Source organism: Coregonus lavaretus (assembly GCF_964263955.1).
Source record: "Coregonus lavaretus genome assembly, contig: HAP1_SCAFFOLD_3394, whole genome shotgun sequence".
Taxonomy (NCBI): domain Eukaryota; kingdom Metazoa; phylum Chordata; class Actinopteri; order Salmoniformes; family Salmonidae; genus Coregonus; species Coregonus lavaretus.
Genome location: NW_028158857.1, coordinates 12,594 through 34,521, shown reverse-complemented (window position 1 = coordinate 34,521; position 21,928 = coordinate 12,594). Strand labels below are relative to the sequence as shown.

At 40.7% G+C, this 21,928-nt stretch overlaps 1 protein-coding gene across 1 annotated transcript; it reads right to left on the bottom strand.

The window, feature by feature from the left end:
- Positions 1 to 5,649: 5,649 nt before the first annotated feature.
- LOC311123532 (uncharacterized protein) lies at positions 5,650 to 21,477 on the bottom strand. The gene is made up of 3 exons (XM_084197780.1): positions 21,431 to 21,477; positions 19,942 to 20,424; positions 5,650 to 6,163 (listed from the first exon to the last, which is right to left on the bottom strand). Exons 2-3 carry the CDS (start codon positions 20,406 to 20,408, stop codon positions 5,677 to 5,679), a joined length of 954 nt encoding a protein of 317 aa, XP_084053906.1. The 5' UTR covers positions 20,409 to 20,424; positions 21,431 to 21,477; the 3' UTR covers positions 5,650 to 5,676.
- Positions 21,478 to 21,928: the final 451 nt, after the last annotated feature.

The window sequence follows — 21,928 nt, the reverse complement described above, 5'->3', positions numbered from 1 at the left end:
AGACAGGTTAAAGAAAGATTTTTAAGCCTTGAGACGATTGAGACATGGATTGTGTACGTATGCCATTCAGAGGGTGAATGTGCAAGACAAAATATTTGCCTTTGAACGTGGTATGGTAGTAGGTGCCAGGAGCACCGGTTTGTGTCAAGAACTGCAACGCTGCAGTTTCCTGTGTGTATCAAGAATGGTCCACCACCGACGAATTGAGGCTGTACTAAGGGCAAAAGTGGGTGCAACTCAATATTAGGAAGGTGTACACTCAGTGTACAGTACATCTTTGAATAAAACATCCATATAGAACCTGCCTACTGCACTAATACCCCTGGGTAGGGATAATAATGGACATACGTGTAGTGTATGGCACCCTATGGCACCCTATTCCCTACAGATGTCGGATCTTAACTTGATCACTCTTTTGTCGCTGAGAATTTTCCTGCTGCATCAGGAAATTAAAATGTGCCCTGGGAGTCCCTGAAAAAGAGCAGTTCTCGTTCTCTCCATGTGGGGCAGTCGAGTCACAGGGATCAGGGCTTGTTATCAACATAATTGTCTCTCTTGCTCACTCAAACGCTAGGCCTAGGTCCTATTACTGCAACATTGTACAAAATGTACAAAAATGCCATACACATCAACAACCATTGTTTTACATAGCTTAATAACAATATAGATATTGGTCTCCACTAGCCTACGACATACAAGTGTCAAGTGTATGCTAAGGTCAAAATGAAGTTCAATCATATCCTGGAGTGGCCTAGCGGTTAGGGCCGCTGCATTCAGCGTGGCCGCGCACATATAAGCATACCGTGTCGGCGTGGGTTCAATTCTGACCCACGCCTCCACTAGGCCACGACATGAGGTTCCACAAATAACTCAATCCCCCCGATTGACTTGATTTATTTACACATTTCAAATATAGAGAGTGCAGGGTTATTTTACCCCCGATCTTGATGAGAAATGACCATGCCAGACACTTTTGGATAACATAAATAGAAAACAAATAAAATAATAACAGTAGGCTACACCAACATTAGTTTCCATTCATACAATGTGTCAGGTAAATTGGCACAGTAGATTTGCCGTGGTAAACAATGAAAATATGTATTTATTTTGTACGGAATTCTTGTCAAATAGATAAATCGCCCTTAGTCTGTTAAAAAAGGACTAAGTTGTTCCGATAACAATACCAACCAGAGGGCGAACATATCTTCAAAGACTTTTGTTGCAAGCAAGACTAAGGGTAATACCGACACATTTTTTTAGCAGTAATGAGATGACCAGTAAAGGTTGCAATTGAGATCAGCTGTGCGGGTGAATTTTGCATGTATGTTTTAAGACATCAGATACTCTAGTGCCATTGATTGTTGTAATTGGCGCCTTGTTATTTGATTATATTCCAATAGGCTACATTCTGTAGGCTAACCATTAGCCTATCCATTGTCACATCATGCAAGGTGTGAAAACCGATAATAGGCTACTGTGTATCCCTGGCTGAGTTGATGAGCTGATTGACAGATGTAGGCCTGCTGTAGAACAATAAACTGTCCTCCGGTGTGGATACTCGTCCATGTTTTATAGTTAGGATATGTGTAATCTGTCAATATACTGTAGTTCTGGTCTTTGGTGTGGATTGAAAGCCTGCTCTCTCGAGCACTAAGAATACATAGGCGCGTCGTTTTTTATTATTTTGTCTTAAGCCTTCCCCAACTATAACCACTCGGAATTAATGCCTAAACTGTTATCCTTTTGGTTGTTTCTGTTTTAACCTTGTAACCACATGGAATGAACCCTTTAACCATGGGGAAATAATATACCTTCATCTATGAGTCAAAGGGCAGTGGGCTGGATTCGAACCCATGCCGAGTATGGCATATGGTTGCCAGGAACAGTGGCTGGAACCACTGGACAACACTGACACTGAGGAAACCATTAATTTATTCAGTCTATTTCTTGCTTTAACATATAATAAAACAATTGATCTAAGAAAACTGATTTTCCCTAACAAAAAACGCAACTACCCCCTACAAATATGTCAATTTATTATAATTATAATTCAATTGAGATGCGCTGTACCCTGCACATAGCCTACCAGGTCCGGACTACCGCATTTGGGGCCCCAGGGCACTGACCTCCAGGGGGGCCCAAACCCCCCTAAACCTTTCGGTAATCCAGCCCTGTAGCATACATAAGGTACAATGTAGGTAAGGTGTGCATTGTATTCAAACTCCACTTCCAGTTGCGATTCTAAATATTTGTTCAGATATTCAAATCCTCCTGCTGCAGGATTATTTTCCTCCTGCGACGAAAGGGGTCAAATTAAGATCCAACATCTGTATGTAGTACACTACTTGACCAGAGCTGTATAGGGAATAGGGTGCCATTTGGGACAAATCCTGTGATATGCAATACAATTATGATGTGAGAAAATAAAGCATCACACTTCAGATTGGACTGGGGACGGGAGTCCTGAAATTGTTGCTAACTGTAGGTCATGGAAATAAAACAAGGGAAAATGAGAGGAGAATCTGTGGTATTCTTGAAGACAAAACACGATAATGACTCAACTAGTTATGAACTATGAAAAATATGTTTGACATTATATGGTATGTGTGTATCTCTTGTTGCTCAGGACGAATAGGTCTAGAGTCTAGGTGTTTTATCCACCCATTTTCAAATAAGCAAAACAAATGTATATCTTATGACAATATTCACTCAGTACATCCAGAATCTTAACCTTTCTATGTCAGATATCCAAAGGGATCCCTCCACCAGGCAAAGAAAAACCAGAGAGAGTCTCAGGTCAGTGTGTTGTCTATTAAGAAATGTTGCTATAAGATAAAGAACATAAAAAAAGCTATAATTGCAATTTATATCCAAGTGAGTGCTGTCCTTCTTTCATTTTTGAAGCAGGTGTAACCGGTGCTGTACTGCATCGCTGTAGCTCTGCGTTGTGTGTGATTCATTGAGGCTATAGACGTGGACTTTGGAGATCAGGTTGTTTTATGAATCAGAATTCTGTCTCTTATAGTGCATCAAAGTTATTTGAGCATGAGCACGCAGGGCAAAACGCAAGTACACACTCCCCTATTCCCAGGATGCAGGCATGCATAATAACAAATCAACATGCTATATTAATATATGAACCTGGTGAAATTCACAAAGTATTTTAACAACTGTTACACCGGGAAATACTGTAAGTTTGTATTGACCCAAAACCAATGGTGGAAAAAGTACCCAATTGTCATATTTGAGTGAAAGTAAAGATACCTTAGTAGAAAATGACTGAAGTAAAAGTGAAAGTTACCCAGTAAAATACTAGTTCAGTAAAAGTCTAAAAGTATTTGGTTTTAAATATACTTAAGTATCAAAAGTAAATGTAATTGCTCGAATATAATTGTCACGATCGTCGTATTGAATAGACCAAGGCGCAGCGTGATGAACGAACATGGTTAACTTTATTATCTTTAGTGATAATAGAAACAACAATAAACAAAACAAGAAACGACTCGTGAAGTCCACGGTAACAATGACCAACACGGAACAAGAACCCACAAACACAAAGGGAAAACAGACAGTTTAAATATGGCTCCCAATCAGAGACAACCAACGACAGCTGACACTCGTTGCCTCTGATTGGGAGTCACTCTAGCCAACATAGAAATAAACACAACAGAATGAACACACCCTGGCTCAACATATAGAGTCCCAGAGCCAGGGTGTGACAATAATTAAGTATCACAAGTAAAAGTAACAGTACAAATGATTTCAAATTAATTAAATTAAGCAAGCCAGGTGGCACCATTTTTTGTATTTTTATTTACAGATAGCCAGGGGCACACTCCAGCACTCAGACATCATTTACAGACGAAGCATGTGTATTTAGTAAGTCCACCAGATCAGAGGCAGTAGGGATGACCAGGGATGTTCTCTTGATATGTGCGTGAATTGGACTAATTTCCTGTCCTGCTAAGCATTCAAAATGTAATGAGTATATAGTAAAAAAGTATACTCGATCTCAAATTCAGCAGAAAATGGGTGGGTGAAACCAAGGATACTACTAAAAGTTCTAGAAAGTAATCAGAAGCAGTAATCTAAAACTAGTTTGATAGATTCTACCCTTCTACTGTATGTTCCTGAGAAGTGAGTGCTGCTCCTGCATACATCAATGTACTGTGTTGTATCTCTGAACATTAGCTACTGTATGGAAGACTAATTTGAATTTCATCAGCCATCTGTGTAAAGTACAGTACTAGACATATTCTACAAAGATACAGTGATACCATGTTTTATGCATATTTCTTTAATGTTTCATGACTGAAATCCACTGGATTACTAGAAGTGTTCTACAGTAGGGGGATGGCAAAGTTAAGTTTATAAACCTGGAGAGTACACAGGTATGTCATCTACCTTTTTGACGTTTTGTTTTGAGGAAGAATAGGAGGATTTATTCTGTTGTTTTTAGTGTAAATTCATTTCCTGCAGGAGTCAAACGGTGTCTTAACACACACAAGTTAGCAGAGGCATGTTCAGTCTTTGCTGTTCTTTCCTCTCCTTCCTTCTTTCTTTCCTTCTTTCCTCTCTCTATCTATTGTTCTCTTCTTCTTCTTTCCTCTTTCCATTCTAATGGTCAACTGTAACAGTAGAATAGAAGGACTAGAAACAAATAAGGAATTAAATATGTATGTACTGTATGTTAACAGTATGTTGAATAATAATACACATGTATGTAAACTGTATGATGTTTCACCCACCCATTTTCTGCTGAATTTGAGATCGAGTATACTTTTTAAACTGTATGATGACGCCTTTATTTCCTGGGAGATTAAGCCACTAAATATTATTATAAAGGATGAGATTAGTCTTCCATACAGTAGCTAATGTTCAGAGATACAACACAGTACATTGATGTATGCAGGAGCAGCACTCACTTCTCAGGAACATACAGTAGAAGGGTAGAATCTATCAAACTAGTTTTAGATTACTGCTTCTGATTACTTTCTAGAACTTTTAGTAGTATCCTTGGTTTCACCCACCCATTTTCTGCTGAATTTGAGATCGAGTATACTTTTTAAACTGTATGATGACGCCTTTATTTCCTGGGAGATTAAGCCACTAAATATTATTATAAAGGATGAGATTGTGGTGCAGTAATGGTTATGCTTTCTAGCCTGTTTTGAAGTGCACGGTTACCCTGCAGTAAACTCTCACTAACAAGACATATGACAAACACACACTACTTGTCTTCCTATGGAGAGAAAACATTTATTCTGGCTTTTCGGCTATTTAACATATTTCATTGCTCAAAGTGAGCAATAGGTACAAATATTATTTTCACAAAATATAAATTGTTTGGTTTATTTAGTTTGTTGAAATGAATGAATTCATTCACCCATAATCATTGTACCTACAGTATATTAATATATATATTATCAGCTTTTTTCTTGATCCCTTAGACCTCGTCCTGCATTCATGAGAAGATGTTCTCTCTGGCATGGCATATGAAGAGTCATGACAATGGAATGTTGATCGATGACATAACAAGAGATGACGGTTTATTGTTGTAACAATTTATTGGTCAAAATCAACTGTTATTTTAGTCAATGAGACTAAATTACATACTGTTGAAATACAGTCAATATATTTTTATCTTCGTATTGTTACACCTTATCCATCCCTTCATCACCAGCGTGAATGACACTGGTGCTGTTGCATTTTTGGTTGGATGGTACCTAAGACAGTGATGCGCTTTGGGTCCCAGACACAGTTCTCTTCTAGACCACTCTTCACCATACCACACATAGGAGGAACCCAGGCGGTGTCGTAACCATTCTCATGCCAGGTTGTCTGCAGAGGATGATGCTGATAGTCAATTCTTTTCACCTTGCCCACATTGACTTGGACTCGGATGACAACCCTCTCATGTTCAAGAAGATCCAGGGGGTACCTGCTTGCCTTCTCCAGGTCTCGGCTGAGGTACACTCCACGCCCCAACATACCAGAAGAAGACTGACCAAAACCAGAGGCCTTAATTTTATCTGCGGCCTGCATAGAGGTGCCGTGGTACATGATGTAGGTGTTACCATCTTGTGGCTCAGATAGGCCCAGTCGCACTACCCCAGAGGGAAGAGGGAAGTCATCTTCTGCCCACATGGTTGTGTAAATGCTGCTGTAAAGAAGAGAGGACTGTCAGCTATGTGAGAGAGGCACAACACCCCAGTGATATGGCCAGTCAGGCACATGCACATTTACTGATGACTCTTTATTGTATTTTTAGTCTCTTTTCTCTCTTGTAACTTTAAATGTAGCCAATTGCCCATCAAACTAGATGTTCTCATAAACTCATGAATCTTGAAAAAAGTCCCCTCCCCCGCCCTTTTACCTGCATGCACGAGTGAACTACAGAGTTGGGTGGTGAGTTTTAAATGAATACCGCCAGTAGTAGGTTACTTTGGGTTGCTAGCATGTGTCGTCTCAGGGACAGGGAAGGGGGCAGCTGCAGTATGACTGTTTGTCAGTAGCAGAACAATTTTAAATCAAGTAAAGATTTCATGTTGTCTGTCTGTAATTTTTTTGTAATGACTTGGTGCTGCCTATCTTGGCCAGGACGCTCTTGAAAAAGAGATTTTAAATCTCAATGAGCCCTTCCTGGTTAAATAAAGGTTAAATAAAAAAAATAAAAAGACTAGTTAGCTTGTTTTGAAAGCTAACTAGCTGATTCATCTACATTTGGAATGATCCGCTGATATAGCCCACCAAAGTAGTGGTTCTAGCAATGATACTTTTAGTAACTTCCTTTCATCTGTGGTTCTAGCTTGCTTAGTCAACAATGTGTGATGAGTGAGTGTGATTTTTTTCTATAAGCACCTGCCCCATCAAAGGTCTGAGTACGACCCTGATGCTAGTCTACATTATTATGCTGTCTAAGGGACATGTTGGGAAGTAGCTTAACTTCTATGGATGACAGTAACAAATCTCCATTATTTTCACAACATTATAAACAAAAACCGTAAGGTGCTAAATGTTTATATGAAAATGTAATGGTATGCATTCGGTCAATTGTTTAGCTTTTTTGTTGGTGACCTACTCTTTGATCATATGCACATTTTACAGAGAGGATTTAAGAGACTTAAAATAGTCAAGGCAAAGGACATCCTAAACAAACTGCTCATCAAAAGATTCCAAAAATAACCAAAATGCAATGTTGGAATGTTAAAACCAAAATGTAAAACGTATCAAATTTGATCAAGATTAGTTGGATAAAGGACTTACCTAATGACAGATCTGGATGCCTATCTTATGTTGATCTCAGGGTACAGATAAGGTAAGAGTGATTCAACGGATTACTTTATACCAGTTCTAGAGGAAGTTATGACAAGGGCGTGTCGTACTTTCAATATGCAAACAAATGAAGTTTTGTTTCCCATCATGAGAGGGGGCAGATTTACTAACAGTTTACACCCTGTGATGTCATTGATGTTTGTGTGGATCTGTATGTTGTCTTTTGTATGAGTATGTTTTGTATTGTTTAAAATAAAATAAAAATCATGCCAAAAAAATGAACACAACCTATGGAGAGAAAAAATATATTCTGGTTTTTCTGCAGTGTAACATCTTTCATTGTTCAAAGTGAGCAATATGCACAAATATTATTCTCACAAAACGTTTATTTTTTGTTGTTTGTTAAAATGATTAGAGTGATTCACCAATCATCATTGTGCCTAATGGAGAGAAATCTATATTCATCAGGACCTACAGTATTATTAGGTCCTTATGAAAAATACATGCTTCTGAAATGATCTCAAATACTGTAGAAAATGGGTGGGTGAAAGCAAGGATACTACTAAATGTTGTAGAAAGATTAACTGCTTTTTTCTTGATCCCTTAAACCTCGTCCTGCAGTCAGGAGAAGAAAAGGCGAGCTACCGTAGTTTCGTTTTCTTGTAAATGTTCTCTCTGGCATGGCATAGGAAGAGTCATGACAATGGAATGATGATCGATGACATAACAAGAGATGACGGTTTATTGTTGTAACAATTCATTGGTCAAAATAAACTGCTGTTTTAGTCAATGAGACTAAATTACATAGTTTTGAAATACATTCAATGTATTTTTATCTTCATATTGTTATGACAAGGGCGTGTCTTGTCAATATGCAAACTAATGAGATTCTAGTTTTAAGTTTTGTTTCCCATCATACAGGATATCACATGACCAAGGTACATATAAGGATGAGAGGGGGCAGGTTTACTAACAGTTTACACCCTTCTCTCTCTCTCTCTCTCTCTCTCTCTCTCTCTCTCTCTCTCTCTCTCTCTCTCTCTCAGATGCAGAGATCCTATGTATGTTTCATGACTGAAATCAACTAAGACACAACAAATGGATAAGGGTATTCTGTGGTCATGTAGGGCATTGCGCTTGCAACACCAGGATTGTGGGTTTTATTCCCGCTAGGGCCACCAATACCAATATTTGCACAGAATAAAGCATCTGCTAAATGGCAAGAGCCTGTGAAGGTGTATCGCAACACATTATATTCTGGTGCAGAGAGGAGCAAAGCTCTGTCTCTTCAATGCCAGACTGGCAGTTGAGATATAGTGTTTGATATTGGAAAAGTTTCAGGAACCGAGAGAAAAAGAGCAGAATTGAGGCCACGATTGAACTTTATTCTGATATTACCATACACTTGACACTTGTACGTCGCAGCCTAGTGGAGACCAATATCTATATTGTTATTAGGCTATGATAAACGACGGTTGTTCGATGTGTCTGGCTGCTTTTCAGATACATTTTTGTACATTTGATTTGGTCTTATGTAGCAAAATTTGACATTGTGTTTTTTACATTGGATAAAAGAAGAGACACATAGCTACAAAATGGTATATAATACACTGCATTTGAGGAACAATGGGAAAGTAATTCTGCTTTGAAAGTTGATAAACTTGTAATCTCATTTTTGAGAAAATGGCCTTTGAATATTTTGGTACCTACTGGAGAGCTCTTCTTTGTCTACACCTATTCAGCATCGTTCACACCCTCTTAAGCTTTAGCCTCATCCAGCTCTCGGAGCGTTCAGAGCGCACACTGAACACTCTGGCCGATGAGTAGGGTTGATCCAAGCGTTCTGAAATCACAACTGCACTCAAGCACCCAAGCTAACTGGCTTACATTGGCTAGCTTGCTAGCTACTTCCAGACACAAATGAGAGAACACCCCACTGACCTTTTTACTCGCCCTAGCAGAGCTGGTTAGACTGTTTTCATGTTATCCAGAGCATTGGTGACTGTAACTGTGCTGCTGGCAACTATTTAATTACGCTTTTTTGCCGACGTTTGCTGACACCGGCCATATTCAACGGGTGTTGAGCATTCGTAAATTCATCAGTTGTTCTGCGCTCTGGCATACTCAGACTGAATTTACAAACGCACCCGAATGGTTACTTGCATAGTGGAGTCTTTTGTTAAGACATGTAGCTAGCTAGCAAGCTAGGTAAACAATGAACCATAATCACAACTCATGACGTTACTACCCTGCATGAATCTGCAGGTAGCTAACCAACCAGGTTCAATGTTAGTTAGCTAACATTAAGCTATAACTAGCTAAACAAATGGCTCTGAGATACGAATAATAAGATCATACATGTAACGTTAGCTAGCGAGCCAGACAGCTAATGTTAGCTAGCTAGCTAACAGTACACTTTAACTTGAAATGAAACCACTTTCTGTCAAAAATAGAAACGTGTAATATCTTCCTCACAGATGCCATGGTTGCCCTTAGTTTGAAGATGTAATCCGGAGACAGGTGTTTTTTCCATCTCCTTAGCTATCATAATTCCACTGATTTCAAAATGTGGTCCTCCAGAAAGTGGGCGCAACACTTATGCAGTTTTACTACAAGATACACTTTTTTTTTAAACAGTGTTGGACAGGATTACCTACACATACTGACCAGCTCAAATAGACAGAAGCGTGTTATATGGCAGACCAATCCGAACTCATCATCTCAGCCATCATGAGATGATGAGTTCGGAAGGTTGCTGCCTTTTCCTGTGGCTAAACCAACTAGGCTTGTATTTTAACAATTGTATTTGTATTTACAGATGGCATACAAGTTTGTTATTAAGGTACATGAAAGTTCACATGTTCCAGAAGGCATTTCTGCCCAAAAAACACATTTTGATTTAAAAAACAAAAGTTTACGTTCAAATGGCTCTCCTGTGAAGTAGTGACCCGCGACAAAAGCCTACTTTCCTGAACCTAGTCACAAATAGGACCTAGGCCCAGTGTTTGAGCCAACAAGAGAGAGAATAAATTTGATAGCGAGCTGTGATCCCAATAACTCGACTGCCCCCGCATGGAGAGAAAGAGAACTGCTATTTTTCAGGGACTCACAAGGCTCATTTGAATTTCCTAATGGAGCAGGAAAATAATTCTCGGCGACAAAAGAGTGATCAAGTTAAGATCCGACATCTGTAGTAATAACCCAGCATACACACAAACACGCGTACACACAGAATTTTGGATTACATGAGCAGTTCTGTTAGTAGACTTTACTGTCAGAAGATAATGGAGAGAGATCTATATTCAACAGGACAAACCGTTTTAGGCCCTTATGAAAAATACATGTCTTTGAAATGATCTCAAATACAGCAGAAGATGAAAGCAAGAATCCTACAAAATGTTCTACAAAGTAATCTGAAGCAGTAATCTAAAACTAGTTAGATAGATTCAGCCCTTCTATGCTCCTGAGAAGTGAGTGCTGTTGCTGCATACATCAATGTACTGTGTTGTATCTCTGAACATTAGCTACTGTATGGATGACTACTTTGAATTTCATGAGCCATCTGTGTAAAGTACAGTACTAGACGTGTTCTACAAAGATACAGTGATACCATGTTTTATGAACGTTTCATGTGTGTTTCATGACTGAAATCCACTGGATTACTAGAAGTGTTCTACAGTAGGGGGATGTCAAAGTTAAGTTTATAAACCTGGAGAGTACACAGGTATGTAATCAACCTTTTTGACGTTTTGTTTTGAGGAAGAATAGGAGGATTTTATCTGTTAATTTTTAGTGTAAATTAATTTACTGCATGAGTCAAACAGTGTCTTAACACACACACAAGTTGCTGTTCTCTCCTCTCCTCCCTTTCCTTACTCCCTTACTTCCTTCTTTCCTTCCTTCCCCTCTCTCTCTATTTTTCAATGCTTCTTCTTTCCTCTTTCCATTGTAATGGTCAACTGTAACAGTAGAATAGAAAGACTAGAAACAAACGAGGAATGAAATATTACACATGTACTGTATGTTAACAGTATGTTCAGGGGCAAGGCGTCATTCAGGGCAGGTGGGCTGTTATTATTTTGGCATTAATACTTGCCACATATCAGTTTGCAAACAATGTAAAAAAAAAAAAAAAAAAAATATTGAGTTAATAAAACTGCATACAAACATGGTCTCTTTTTTGCTTTCTTGAGTAAGGCAGCTCCAAAATGCAGGTGTTTTAGCCTAGCTCAGTGCTTTCTGTGGTGGTGGGGCAACCAGTGGAAAATACGGAGCGAAGGGGTTGGTAATGTTCTCTAGTTACGCCGCGATTGGCTCAGTGTTCTGTCGCTCATGGGGAAACTACGTCACCGCAAAACCTACGGGTAGAGCTTACATTAGAAGTGCCCATCCAAGAAGGCTCAAGGTCATTGGCCACAGATAAAATGACGTCAAATCACGTTATATCCACAGTAGCTTTGATTGGACTGATCATGTCAACATCATACTTTCAAAATCTTAGCTAGCAAGCTAGCAGTCATCATTATGAATAAATTCGACAATCTACTGGCAAATCCATTTCAATCCTTGTCATATGGAGAGAAATTACAGATAAAACATATCGGTGCTCATCAGCCATTGGACATAAACATTACACAACAAGTTGGAAATCGCAAACACAGCTGGCTGTGACCGGGAGACCCATGAGGCGGCGCACATTTGGCCCAGCTTCGTCCGGGTTAGTGGAGGATTTGGCCGGCCGGGATGTCCTTGTCTCATCGTGCTCTAGCGACTCCTTGAGGCGGGCCGGGCTCCTGCATGGTCGTTATGTCGAGTGTTTCCTCTGACACATAAGTGTGACTGGCTTGGGAGCGGTGCAGCTTGGCTCTCGACCTTCACCGAGTCCATAGGGGAGTTGCAGCGATGAGACAAGATCGTAACTACCAATTGGATATCACGAAAAAGGGGGTAATGCCATGTGCCAGAAAAGTTTGAATACATTGGCCATGCTGTCAATCCAGCATGACTTCTTCTGCATTCAAAACAACTGGAAACTCGGAGCTGGGAAATCTCAGACATCAGTGAGTTCAAGACAACTGATGTAGCTCAGCTGGTAGAGCACGGCGCTTGTAACGCCAAGGTAGTGGGTTCGATCCCCGGGACCACCCATACACAAAAAAATGTATGCACGCATGACTGTAAGTCGCTTTGGATAAAAGCGTCTGCTAAATGGCATATTATTTTTATTATTATTATTAGCTCGGACTGGGAAAATACGCGCCACCTTCCTGTTCAAGTGAGCACAGCAAAACAAAGTGAGTCCAAAAATGTATTGTATGCTGCTGCATAAATGATGTAATATTCCTGGGAGATATGTAAACTGTAGCCAAGAAAGTAATACTAAGTGTATGTTGTGTAGTAAGCTGTTAGCCCATGTCCCTCACCCTAATAATTTGGTCCCGTTCCTCCCTCATAACTTAGCCTACTGTTCTGACTTGATGGTGCACATAGAGAAGATGCACATAGATGTTGCCTAAAGACTGTTTTAGAGAAATGTAATCATCAAATATTGTAAGAGTTTTAATTGTCTTCTTATATGCCCCCTTTATTTATCCTACGGTTCTGACTTGTACAGGGAGAAAACTGTAAGAATGTCCCATGTTCTCGATTCTGTCGCTGTACATTTCAAAAGTGCTGAACAAATAGTTATATTGACTACGTCTGTCCTAGCTCGCTCATTAATGTCTTAATCGAAATTACGGATTGCCTCTTATCTGCTCGTCGTCCCCTTATGCCATCGTTTGTACATCTCAATTGTCAGTAGAAACCACATTTGTTTAAGCAAATCAGCCATATCAGCTATGTTTTTTTTAAAGGCAGTAAATGAGGCTGAATGAACTGTTTCGCTGCCAGACAAGGCTCCACTGATAGCCAGGTTTAGCAGTGGTAAGGTGTTGGGACTGCTGTTGGGACACTGCTGTTGGCACAGCTTTATTTCAGTTGAATGTATTCAGTTGTACAACTGACTAGGTATCCCACTTTCCCTTTCCTTTATTTCCTGGGAGATTAAGCTATTAAATATTATTATAAAATATGAGATTGTGGTGCCGTAATGGTTATGCTTTCTAACCTGTTTTGAAGTGCATGGTTACCCTGCAGTAAACTGTCACTAACAAGATACATAAGAAACACACACTACTAAAATATTATATCAATATCCTAAAGCTACAATATACACAAATAATACATTATCTGATGAAATTGCTTTAGAAAGGGGCAGAAGACAGGGATGTCCTCTCTCCCCCCTCCTGTTTGAACTGGCAATTGAACCACTTGCAGAAAGAATTAGACAGGACCCAAACGTAACAGGTATCAGTAGTGGTAAAGATTAAAATAAACTACACCTATTTGCCGATGATCTCCTGATATATCTGACCAAAATTGAAAATGTTCCCATTAATCTTACACGTAGAATATACCTCTTCAGAATGGCATGGCTCCCAGAGTTTTTTAATTTATTATCTGTAATATCAATTACCACACCGACGGCATTCTTTATAAAAGTATACTCGGTCATAAAATACTTTATATGGGAAAATAAAAAGGAAAGTTTTACATATCCCTAAGTCTGAGGGTGGCTTTCACCTCCCAGGCCTGGAATTGTATCAACTTGCCACCCAAGGATTTTACTTGAGACAAATTGTTAAATGCTCTAAGGAGGAACAATTGGTCATTATTGAAGATTTTATTTTCAAAGGATAAAGCTAAGAACATTACTACTTCATAGGTAAAAACATTATAACGATATGGAAGAAAATTAAACATGACAGAATTAAAAAGCAATTTTGGACTGACCAATGTAGATATTTTCAAATACATTGAACAAAAATATAAACACAACATGTATAGTGTTGGTCCCATGTTTCATGAGCTGAAATAAAAAAAATCCCAGAAATGTTCCATATGCACAAAAAGCTTGGCTCCCCAGTGGGTTGGCCTGGCTGCCAAGTGGGTGGGCCTATGCCCTCCAATGCCCACCCATGGCTGCACCCCTGCTCAGTCATATGAAATCCATAGATTAGGGCCTAATGAATTTATTACAATTGACTGATTTCCTTAAACGAACTGTAACTCAGTAAAATCTTTGAAATTGTTGCATGTTGCATTTATATTTTTGTAAACTTAAAAGTTTCATATCACGAAATTTCGATTTGAAATCTTTTGGACATCAGAGAAATCTTGAGGGAATCCTATTTAAGACAGAGTCATGTCTTAAGAGTAAAACTAATAATTAGTCAATAATCCCTGCCTTCTGGGAATATTATAAAGTCCAAAAACTATGGGTGGAGTTAGAAAGTTGTCTGTCAGAAGTACTACAATGTAAATTTACTTTTAATCCATCTGTCTGCATATTTCAAGACATGTCATATAATGGTGCAGTGAGATACCCGATGGGTTGGACGATACTCTTCTCGTCAATTATCTTGAAAAAAATGTATACTTATAAGCTGGAAATCAACCAATCCTCCATCGTTAAGACAATGGACATATCATATGCTTTGATTCAATGAGCGTTGGCGATGGAGAGGAACAAAATGGTGCAATTTTAGGACATGTGGCGGAGGGTAGTGCAGGCACTGGAGATAGGGGAGAGAACAGGTGGGTCTGGGCAGGTGTGATGTCATTGATGTTTGTGTGGATCTGTATGTTGTCTTTTGTATGAGTATGTTTTGTATTGTTTAAAAGAAAAGAAAAATCGTACCAAAAACATTAACACAACCTATGGAGAGAAGAAATCTATTCTGGCTTTTCTGCAGTGTAACATATTTCATTGTTCAAAGTGAGCAATACGCACAAATGTTATTCTTTCAAAACCTTTATTTGTTGTTGTTTGTTTTGTTGTTTGTTAAAATGATTAGAGTGATTCACCAATCATCATTGTGCCTAATGGAGAGAAATCTATATTCATCAGGACCTACAGTATTATTAGGTCCTTATGAAAAATACATGCTTCTGAAATGATCTCAAATACTGTAGAAAATGGGTGGGTGAAAGCAAGGATACTACTAAATGTTGTAGAAAGATTAACTGCTTTTTCTTGATCCCTTAAACCTCGCCCTGCAGTCATGAGAAGAAAAGGCAAGCTACCGTAGTTTTGTTTTCTTGTAAATGTTCTCTCTGGCATGGCATAGGAAGAGTCATGACAATGGAATGATGATCGATGACATAACAAGAGATGACGGTTTATTGTTGTAACAATTCGTTGGTCAAAATAAACTGCTGTTTTAGTCAATGAGACTAAATTACATAGTTTTGAAATACATTGAATGTATTTTTATCTTCATATTGTTATGACAAGGGCGTGTCGTGTCAATATGCAAACTAATGAGATTCTAGTTTTAAGTTTTGTTTCCCATCATACAGGATATCACATGACCAAGGTACATATAAGGATGAGAGGGGGCAGGTTTACTAACAGTTTACACCCTCCTCTCTCTCTCTCTCTCTCTCTCTCTCTCTCTCTCTCTCTCTCTCTCTCTCTCTCTCTCTCTCTCTCTCTCTCTCTCTCAGATTCAGAGATCCTAAGTATGTTTAATGACTGAAATCCACTAAGACACAACAAATGGACTCCAAATAGGATAAGGGTATTCTGTGGTCATGTAGGGCATTGCGCTTGCAATGCCAGGATTGTGGGTTTTATTCCTGCTAAGGCCACCAACACCAATATTTGCACAACAAAAGCACCTGCTAAATGGCAAGAGCATGTAAAGGTGTATTTCAACCAATTATATTCTGGTGCAGAGAGGAGTAAATATCTGTCTCTTCAATGCCAGACTGGCAGTTAAGATATTGTGTTTGATATTGGAAAAGCTCAATGAAAAAACAGCAGTGGAGGCCCCGATTGAACTTAATTCTGACATTACCATACACTTGACACTTGTACGTCAATATCTATCTATATTGTTATTAAGCTATGTAAAACGACAGTTGTTGAAGTGTATGGCTGCTTTTCAGAAAACATTTTGTACATTTGAACGTTGCAGAAATAGAACCTAGGACTAGCGTTTGAACGAGCAAGAGAGAAAATTATTTTGATAGCGAGCCGTGATCCCAATGACTCGACTGCCCCCGCATGGAGAGAAAGAGAACTGCTCTTTGTCAGGGACTCACAAGGCTCATTTGAATTTCCTGATGCAGCAGGAAAATTCTCAGTGAAAAGTAAAGATCCGACATTGTGGTAATAACCCATCATACGCACACAAACACACACATACACACGCACACACAGATCTTTGGATTACATGAGCAGTCTTTACTGTCTGAAGATAATGGAGAGAGCTCTATATTCAACAGGACATACAGTATTTGTCACGCCCTGGCTCTGGGGACTCTTAACTGTTGAGCCAGGGTGTGGATTTTCTATGTTTAGTTTTCATTGGTTTTTGTTCTAGATCGTTTAGTTTCTATGTTGGCCAGGGTGGTTCCCAATCAGAGACAGCTGTAGCTCGTTGTCTCTGATTGGGGACCATACTTAGGCAGCCTTGTGGCCTGTTAGGTTGTGGGATCTTGTTCCGTAAGGTTTTGTGTATAACCTAGGACTTCACGTATCGTTTCGTTTGTTGTTTTGGTTCGTGTGTGTACTAAATAAAGAATGTACGCTTATCACGCTGCGCCTTGGTCCGCTTCATCTGTCAACGATCGTGACAGAAGATCCCACCACCAGAGGACCAAGCAGTGTGCCCAGGAGGAGAAGAGGGCGATGGCTCAGGTGGGCGAATGGTGGTCATAGGAGGACATATTCGCGGGCAGAGGGCAATGGGCAAAAGTAAATGCCCAGGCAGGAGAGGAGAAACGGCGGCAACCGTGCCGACGACGGACACGCGAGAGGCAACCCCAATAACATTTTTTTGGGGGGCACACGGCGTGGATGACGGGGCTGCTGGAGGCAGCTACAGGGCGAATCGGCGGACTAGGAGAGGAGGCCACCAGGTTACGGGGGCTATTGGTCACGAGGGAGAAGGAGAGTGTAGAGGCACGGCGAGAGGAACTGGTTAGGCAGCAGAGGGAGCGGAGGTTTATGAGGAAACCCAGTCCCGCTCCTCGCACCAAGCAAGTGGTGTGTGTCACCAGTCCGGTCCGGCCCGTTCCTGATTCCCGCACAAGGCCAGTGGTGTGTGTTCCCAGTCCGGCCCGACCTGTTCCTGTCCCCCGCACCAAGCCTGTGGTGCGCGTCGCCAGCCCGGTCCGGCCTGTTCCTGCTCCCCGCACCAAGCCTGTGGTGCGCGTCGCCAGCCCGGTCCGGCCTGTTCCTGCTCCCCGCACCAAGCCCGTGGTGCGCGTCGCCAGCCCGGTCCGGCCTGTTCCTGCTCCCCGCACCAAGCCCGTGGTGCGCGTCGCCAGCCCGGTCCGGCCTGTTCCTGCTCCCCGCACCAAGCCAGTGGTGCGCGTCGTCAGCCCGGTCCGGCCCGTTCCTGCTCCCCGCACCAAGCCAGTGGTGCGCGTCGCCAGCCCAGTCCGGCCTGTTCCTGCTCCCCGCACCAAGCCAGTGGTGCGCGTCGTCAGCCCGGTCCGGCCCGTTCCTGCTCCCCGCACCAAGCCAGTGGTGCGCGTCGTCAGCCCGGTCCGGCTCGTTCCTGCTCCCCACACCAAGCCAGTGGTGCGCGTCGTCAGTCCGGCACGGTCCGTGCCTGTTCCACCGGTGCCTGGTCCGGCACCGATCAGCTGCTCCACTCCGGAGCCAGAGCAATCCGCTCCACCGGTGTCCAGTCCAGCTCCGGCCAGCGGGGCCAGACTAAACCAGGGGCGCAATGGGGGGGTAGAGAGAGAGTGGTGGTCACGCCCGGAGCCGGATCCGCCTCCGAGGCGGAATGCCCACCCGGCCCCTACCCTGTTGTGTTGGTGTGGCGCGGTCGCAGTCCGCGCCTTTGGGGGGGGGGTACTGTCACGCCCTGGCTCTGGGGACTCTTAATTGTTGAGCCAGGGTGTGGATTTTCTATGTTTAGTTTTCATTGGTTTTTGTTCTAGATCGTTTAGTTTCTATGTTGGCCAGGGTGGTTCCCAATCAGAGACAGCTGTAGCTCGTTGTCTCTGATTGGGGACCATACTTAGGCAGCCTTGTGGCATGTTAGGTTGTGGGATCTTGTTCCGTAAGGTTTTGTGTATAACCTAGGACTTCACGTATCGTTTCGTTTGTTGTTTTGGTTCGTGTGTGTACTAAATAAAGAATGTACGCTTACCACGCTGCGCCTTGGTCCGCTTCATCTGTCAACGATCGTGACAGTATTAGGCCCTTATGAAAAATACATGTCTTTGAAATGATCTCAAATAAAGCAGAAAATGGGTGGGTGAAAGCAAGGATACTACTAAATATTTTAGAAAGTAATCTGAAGCAGAAATCCAAAACTAGTTTGATGGTTTCTGCCCTTCTATGTTCCTGAGATGTGAATGCTTCTTCTGCATACATCACTGTACTGTGTTGTATCTCTGAACATTAGGTACTGCATGGATGACTACTTTGAATTTCATGAGCCATCTCTGTAAAGTACAGTACTAGACATGTTCTACAAAGATACAGTGATACCATGTTTTATGCATGTTTCATGTATGTTTCATTACTGAAATCCACTGTATTACTATAAGTGTTCTACAGTAGGGGGTTGTCAATGTTAAGTTTATAAACCTGGAGAGTACACACGTATGTAATCTACCTTTTTGACGTTTTGTTTTGAGGAAGAATAGGAGGATTTATTCTGTTGTTTTTATTGTAAATTAATTTACTGCAGGAGGCAAACAGTGTCTTAACACACAGCCAAGTTAACAGAGGCATGTTTAGTCTTTGCTGTTATTTCCTCTTCTCCCTTTCCTTTCCCTTCCTTCCCTTCCTTCCTCTCTCTATCTATTGTTCTCTTCTTCTTCTTTCCTCTTTCCATTCTAATGGTCAACTGTAACAGTAGAATAGAAAGACTAGAAACAAACGAGGAATTAAATATGTATGTACTGTATGTTAACAGTATGTTGAATAATAATACACATGTATATAAACTGTATGTTGACGCCTTTATTTCCTGGGAGATTAAGCCACTAAATATTATTATAAAAGATGAGATTGTGGTGCAGTAATGGTCATGCTTTCTAGCCTGTTTTGAAGTGCACGGTTACCCTGCAGTAAACTCTCACTAACAAGACATATGACAAACACACACTACTTGTTTTCCTATGGAGAGAAAACATGTATTCTGGCTTTTCTGCTATTTAACGTATTTCATTGCTCAAAGTGAGCAATAAGTACAAATATTATTTTCACAAAATATAAATTGTTTGGTTTATTTAGTTTGTTGAAATGAATAAATTAATTCACCCATAATCATTGTACCTACAGTATATTAATATTTCGATTATTTGCTTTTTTCTTGATCCCTTAAACCTCGCCCTGCAGTCAGGAGAAGAAAAGGCGAGCTACCGTAGTTTTGTTTTCTTGTAAATGTTCTCTCTGGCATGGCATAGGAAGAGTCATGACAATGGAATGATGATCGATGACATAACAAGAGATGACGGTTTATTGTTGTAACAATTTATTGGTCAAAATCAACTGTTATTTTAGTCAATGAGACTAAATTACATACTGTTGAAATACATTCAATGAATTTTTCTCTTCATATTGTTACACTTTATCCTTCCCTTCATCACCAGTGTGAATGACACTGGTGCTGTTGCATTTTTGGTTGGATGGTACCTAAGACAGTGATGCGCTTTGGGTCCCAGACACAGTCCTCTTCTAGACCACTCTTCACCATACCACACATAGGAGGAACCCAGGCGGTGTCGTAACCATTCTCATGCCAGGTTGTCCGCATACGATGATCCTGACGGTCAATTTTTTTCACCTTGCCCACATTGACTTTGACTCGGATGACAACCCTCTCATGTTCAAGAAGATCCAGGGGGTACCTGCTTGCCTTCTCCAGGTCTCGGCTGAGGTACACTCCACGCCCCAACATACCAGAAGAAGACTGACGAAAACCAGAGGCCTTAATTTTATCTGCCGCCTGCTTAGAGGTGCCGTGGTACATGATGTAGGTGTTACCATCTTGTGGCTCAGATAGGCCCAGTCGCACTACCCCAGAGGGAAGAGTGAAGTCATCTTCTGCCCACATGGTTGTGTAAATGCTGCTGTAAAGAAGAGAGGACTGTCAGCTATGTGAGAGAGGCACAACACCCCAGTGATATGGCCAGTCAGGCACATGCACAGAGAGAGTCCTAGGGGTGCTGGAGGACCTGCCCTTTGTCCCTACTATTAAGAAAGTGCCCTTTTGATTGGTGGTGTTTTTTTAACTAATTTATTTTCTCTCTTGTAACTTTAAATGTAACAAATTTCTCATAAACTCATGAATCTTGAAAAAAGTCCCCTCCCCCGCCCTTTTACCTGCATGCACGAGTGAACTACAGAGTTGGGTGGTGAGTTTTAAATGAATACCGCCAGTAGTAGGTTACTTTGGGTTGCTAGCATGTGTCGTCTCAGGGACAGGGAAGGGGGCAGCTGCAGTATGACTGTTTGTCAGTAGCAGAACAATTTCAAATCAAGTAAAGACTAGTTAGCTTGTTTTGAAAGCTATCTAGCTGATTCATCTACATTTGGAATGATCCGCTGATATAGCCCACCAAAGTAGTGGTTCTAGCAATGATACTTTTAGTAACTCCCTTTCATCTGTGGTTCTAGCTTGCTTAGTCAACAATGTGTGATGAGTGAGTGTGATTTTTTTTCTATAAGCACCTGCCCCATCAAAGGTCTGAGTACGACCCTGATGCTAGTCTACATTATTATGCTGTCTAAGGGACATGTTGGGAAGTAGCTTAACTTCTATGGATGACAGTAACAAATCTCCATTATTTTCACAACATTATAAACAAAAACCGTAAGGTGCTAAATGTTTATATGAAAATGTAATGGTATGCATTCGGTCAATTGTTTAGCTTTTTTGTTGGTGACCTACTCTTTGATCATATGCACATTTTACAGAGAGGATTTAAGAGACTTAAAATAGTCAAGGCAAAGGACATCCTAAACAAACTGCTCATCAAAAGATTCCAAAAATAACCAAAATGCAATGTTGGAATGTTAAAACCAAAATGTAAAACGTATCAAATTTGATCAAGATTAGTTGGATAAAGGACTTACCTAATGACAGATCTGGATGTCTATCTTATGTTGATCTCAGGGTACAGGTAAGGTAAGAGTGATTCAACGGATTACTTTATACCAGTTCTAGAGGAAGTTATGACAAGGGCGTGTCGTACTTTCAATATGCAAACAAATGAAGTTTCGTTTCCCATCATGAGAGGGGGCAGATTTACTAACAGTTTACACACTGTGATGTCATTGATGTTTGTGTGGATCTGTATGTTGTCTTTTGTATGAGTATGTTTTGTATTGTTTAAAATAAAATAAAAATCATGCCAAAAACATTAACACAACCTATGGAGAGAAAAAATCTATTCTGGTTTTTCTGCAGTGTAACATCTTTCATTGTTCAAAGTGAACAATACGCACAAATATTATTCTCACAAAATGTTTATTTTTTGTTGTTTGTTAAAATGATTAGAGTGATTCACCAATCATCATTGTGCCTAATGGAGAGAGATCTATATTCATCAGGACCTACAGTATTATTAGGTC

Excerpts from the sequence above, each read along its gene's own strand:
- LOC311123532 (XM_084197780.1), bottom strand. The coding sequence starts at position 20,408 with ATGTGGGCAGAAGATGACTTCACTCTTCCCTCTGGGGTAGTGCGACTG. Across the intron at positions 6,164-19,941 it reads CACCAGTGTCATTCACACTG|CAGCATTTACACAACCATGT; the intron begins GTGATGAAGGGA and ends TCTTCTTTACAG.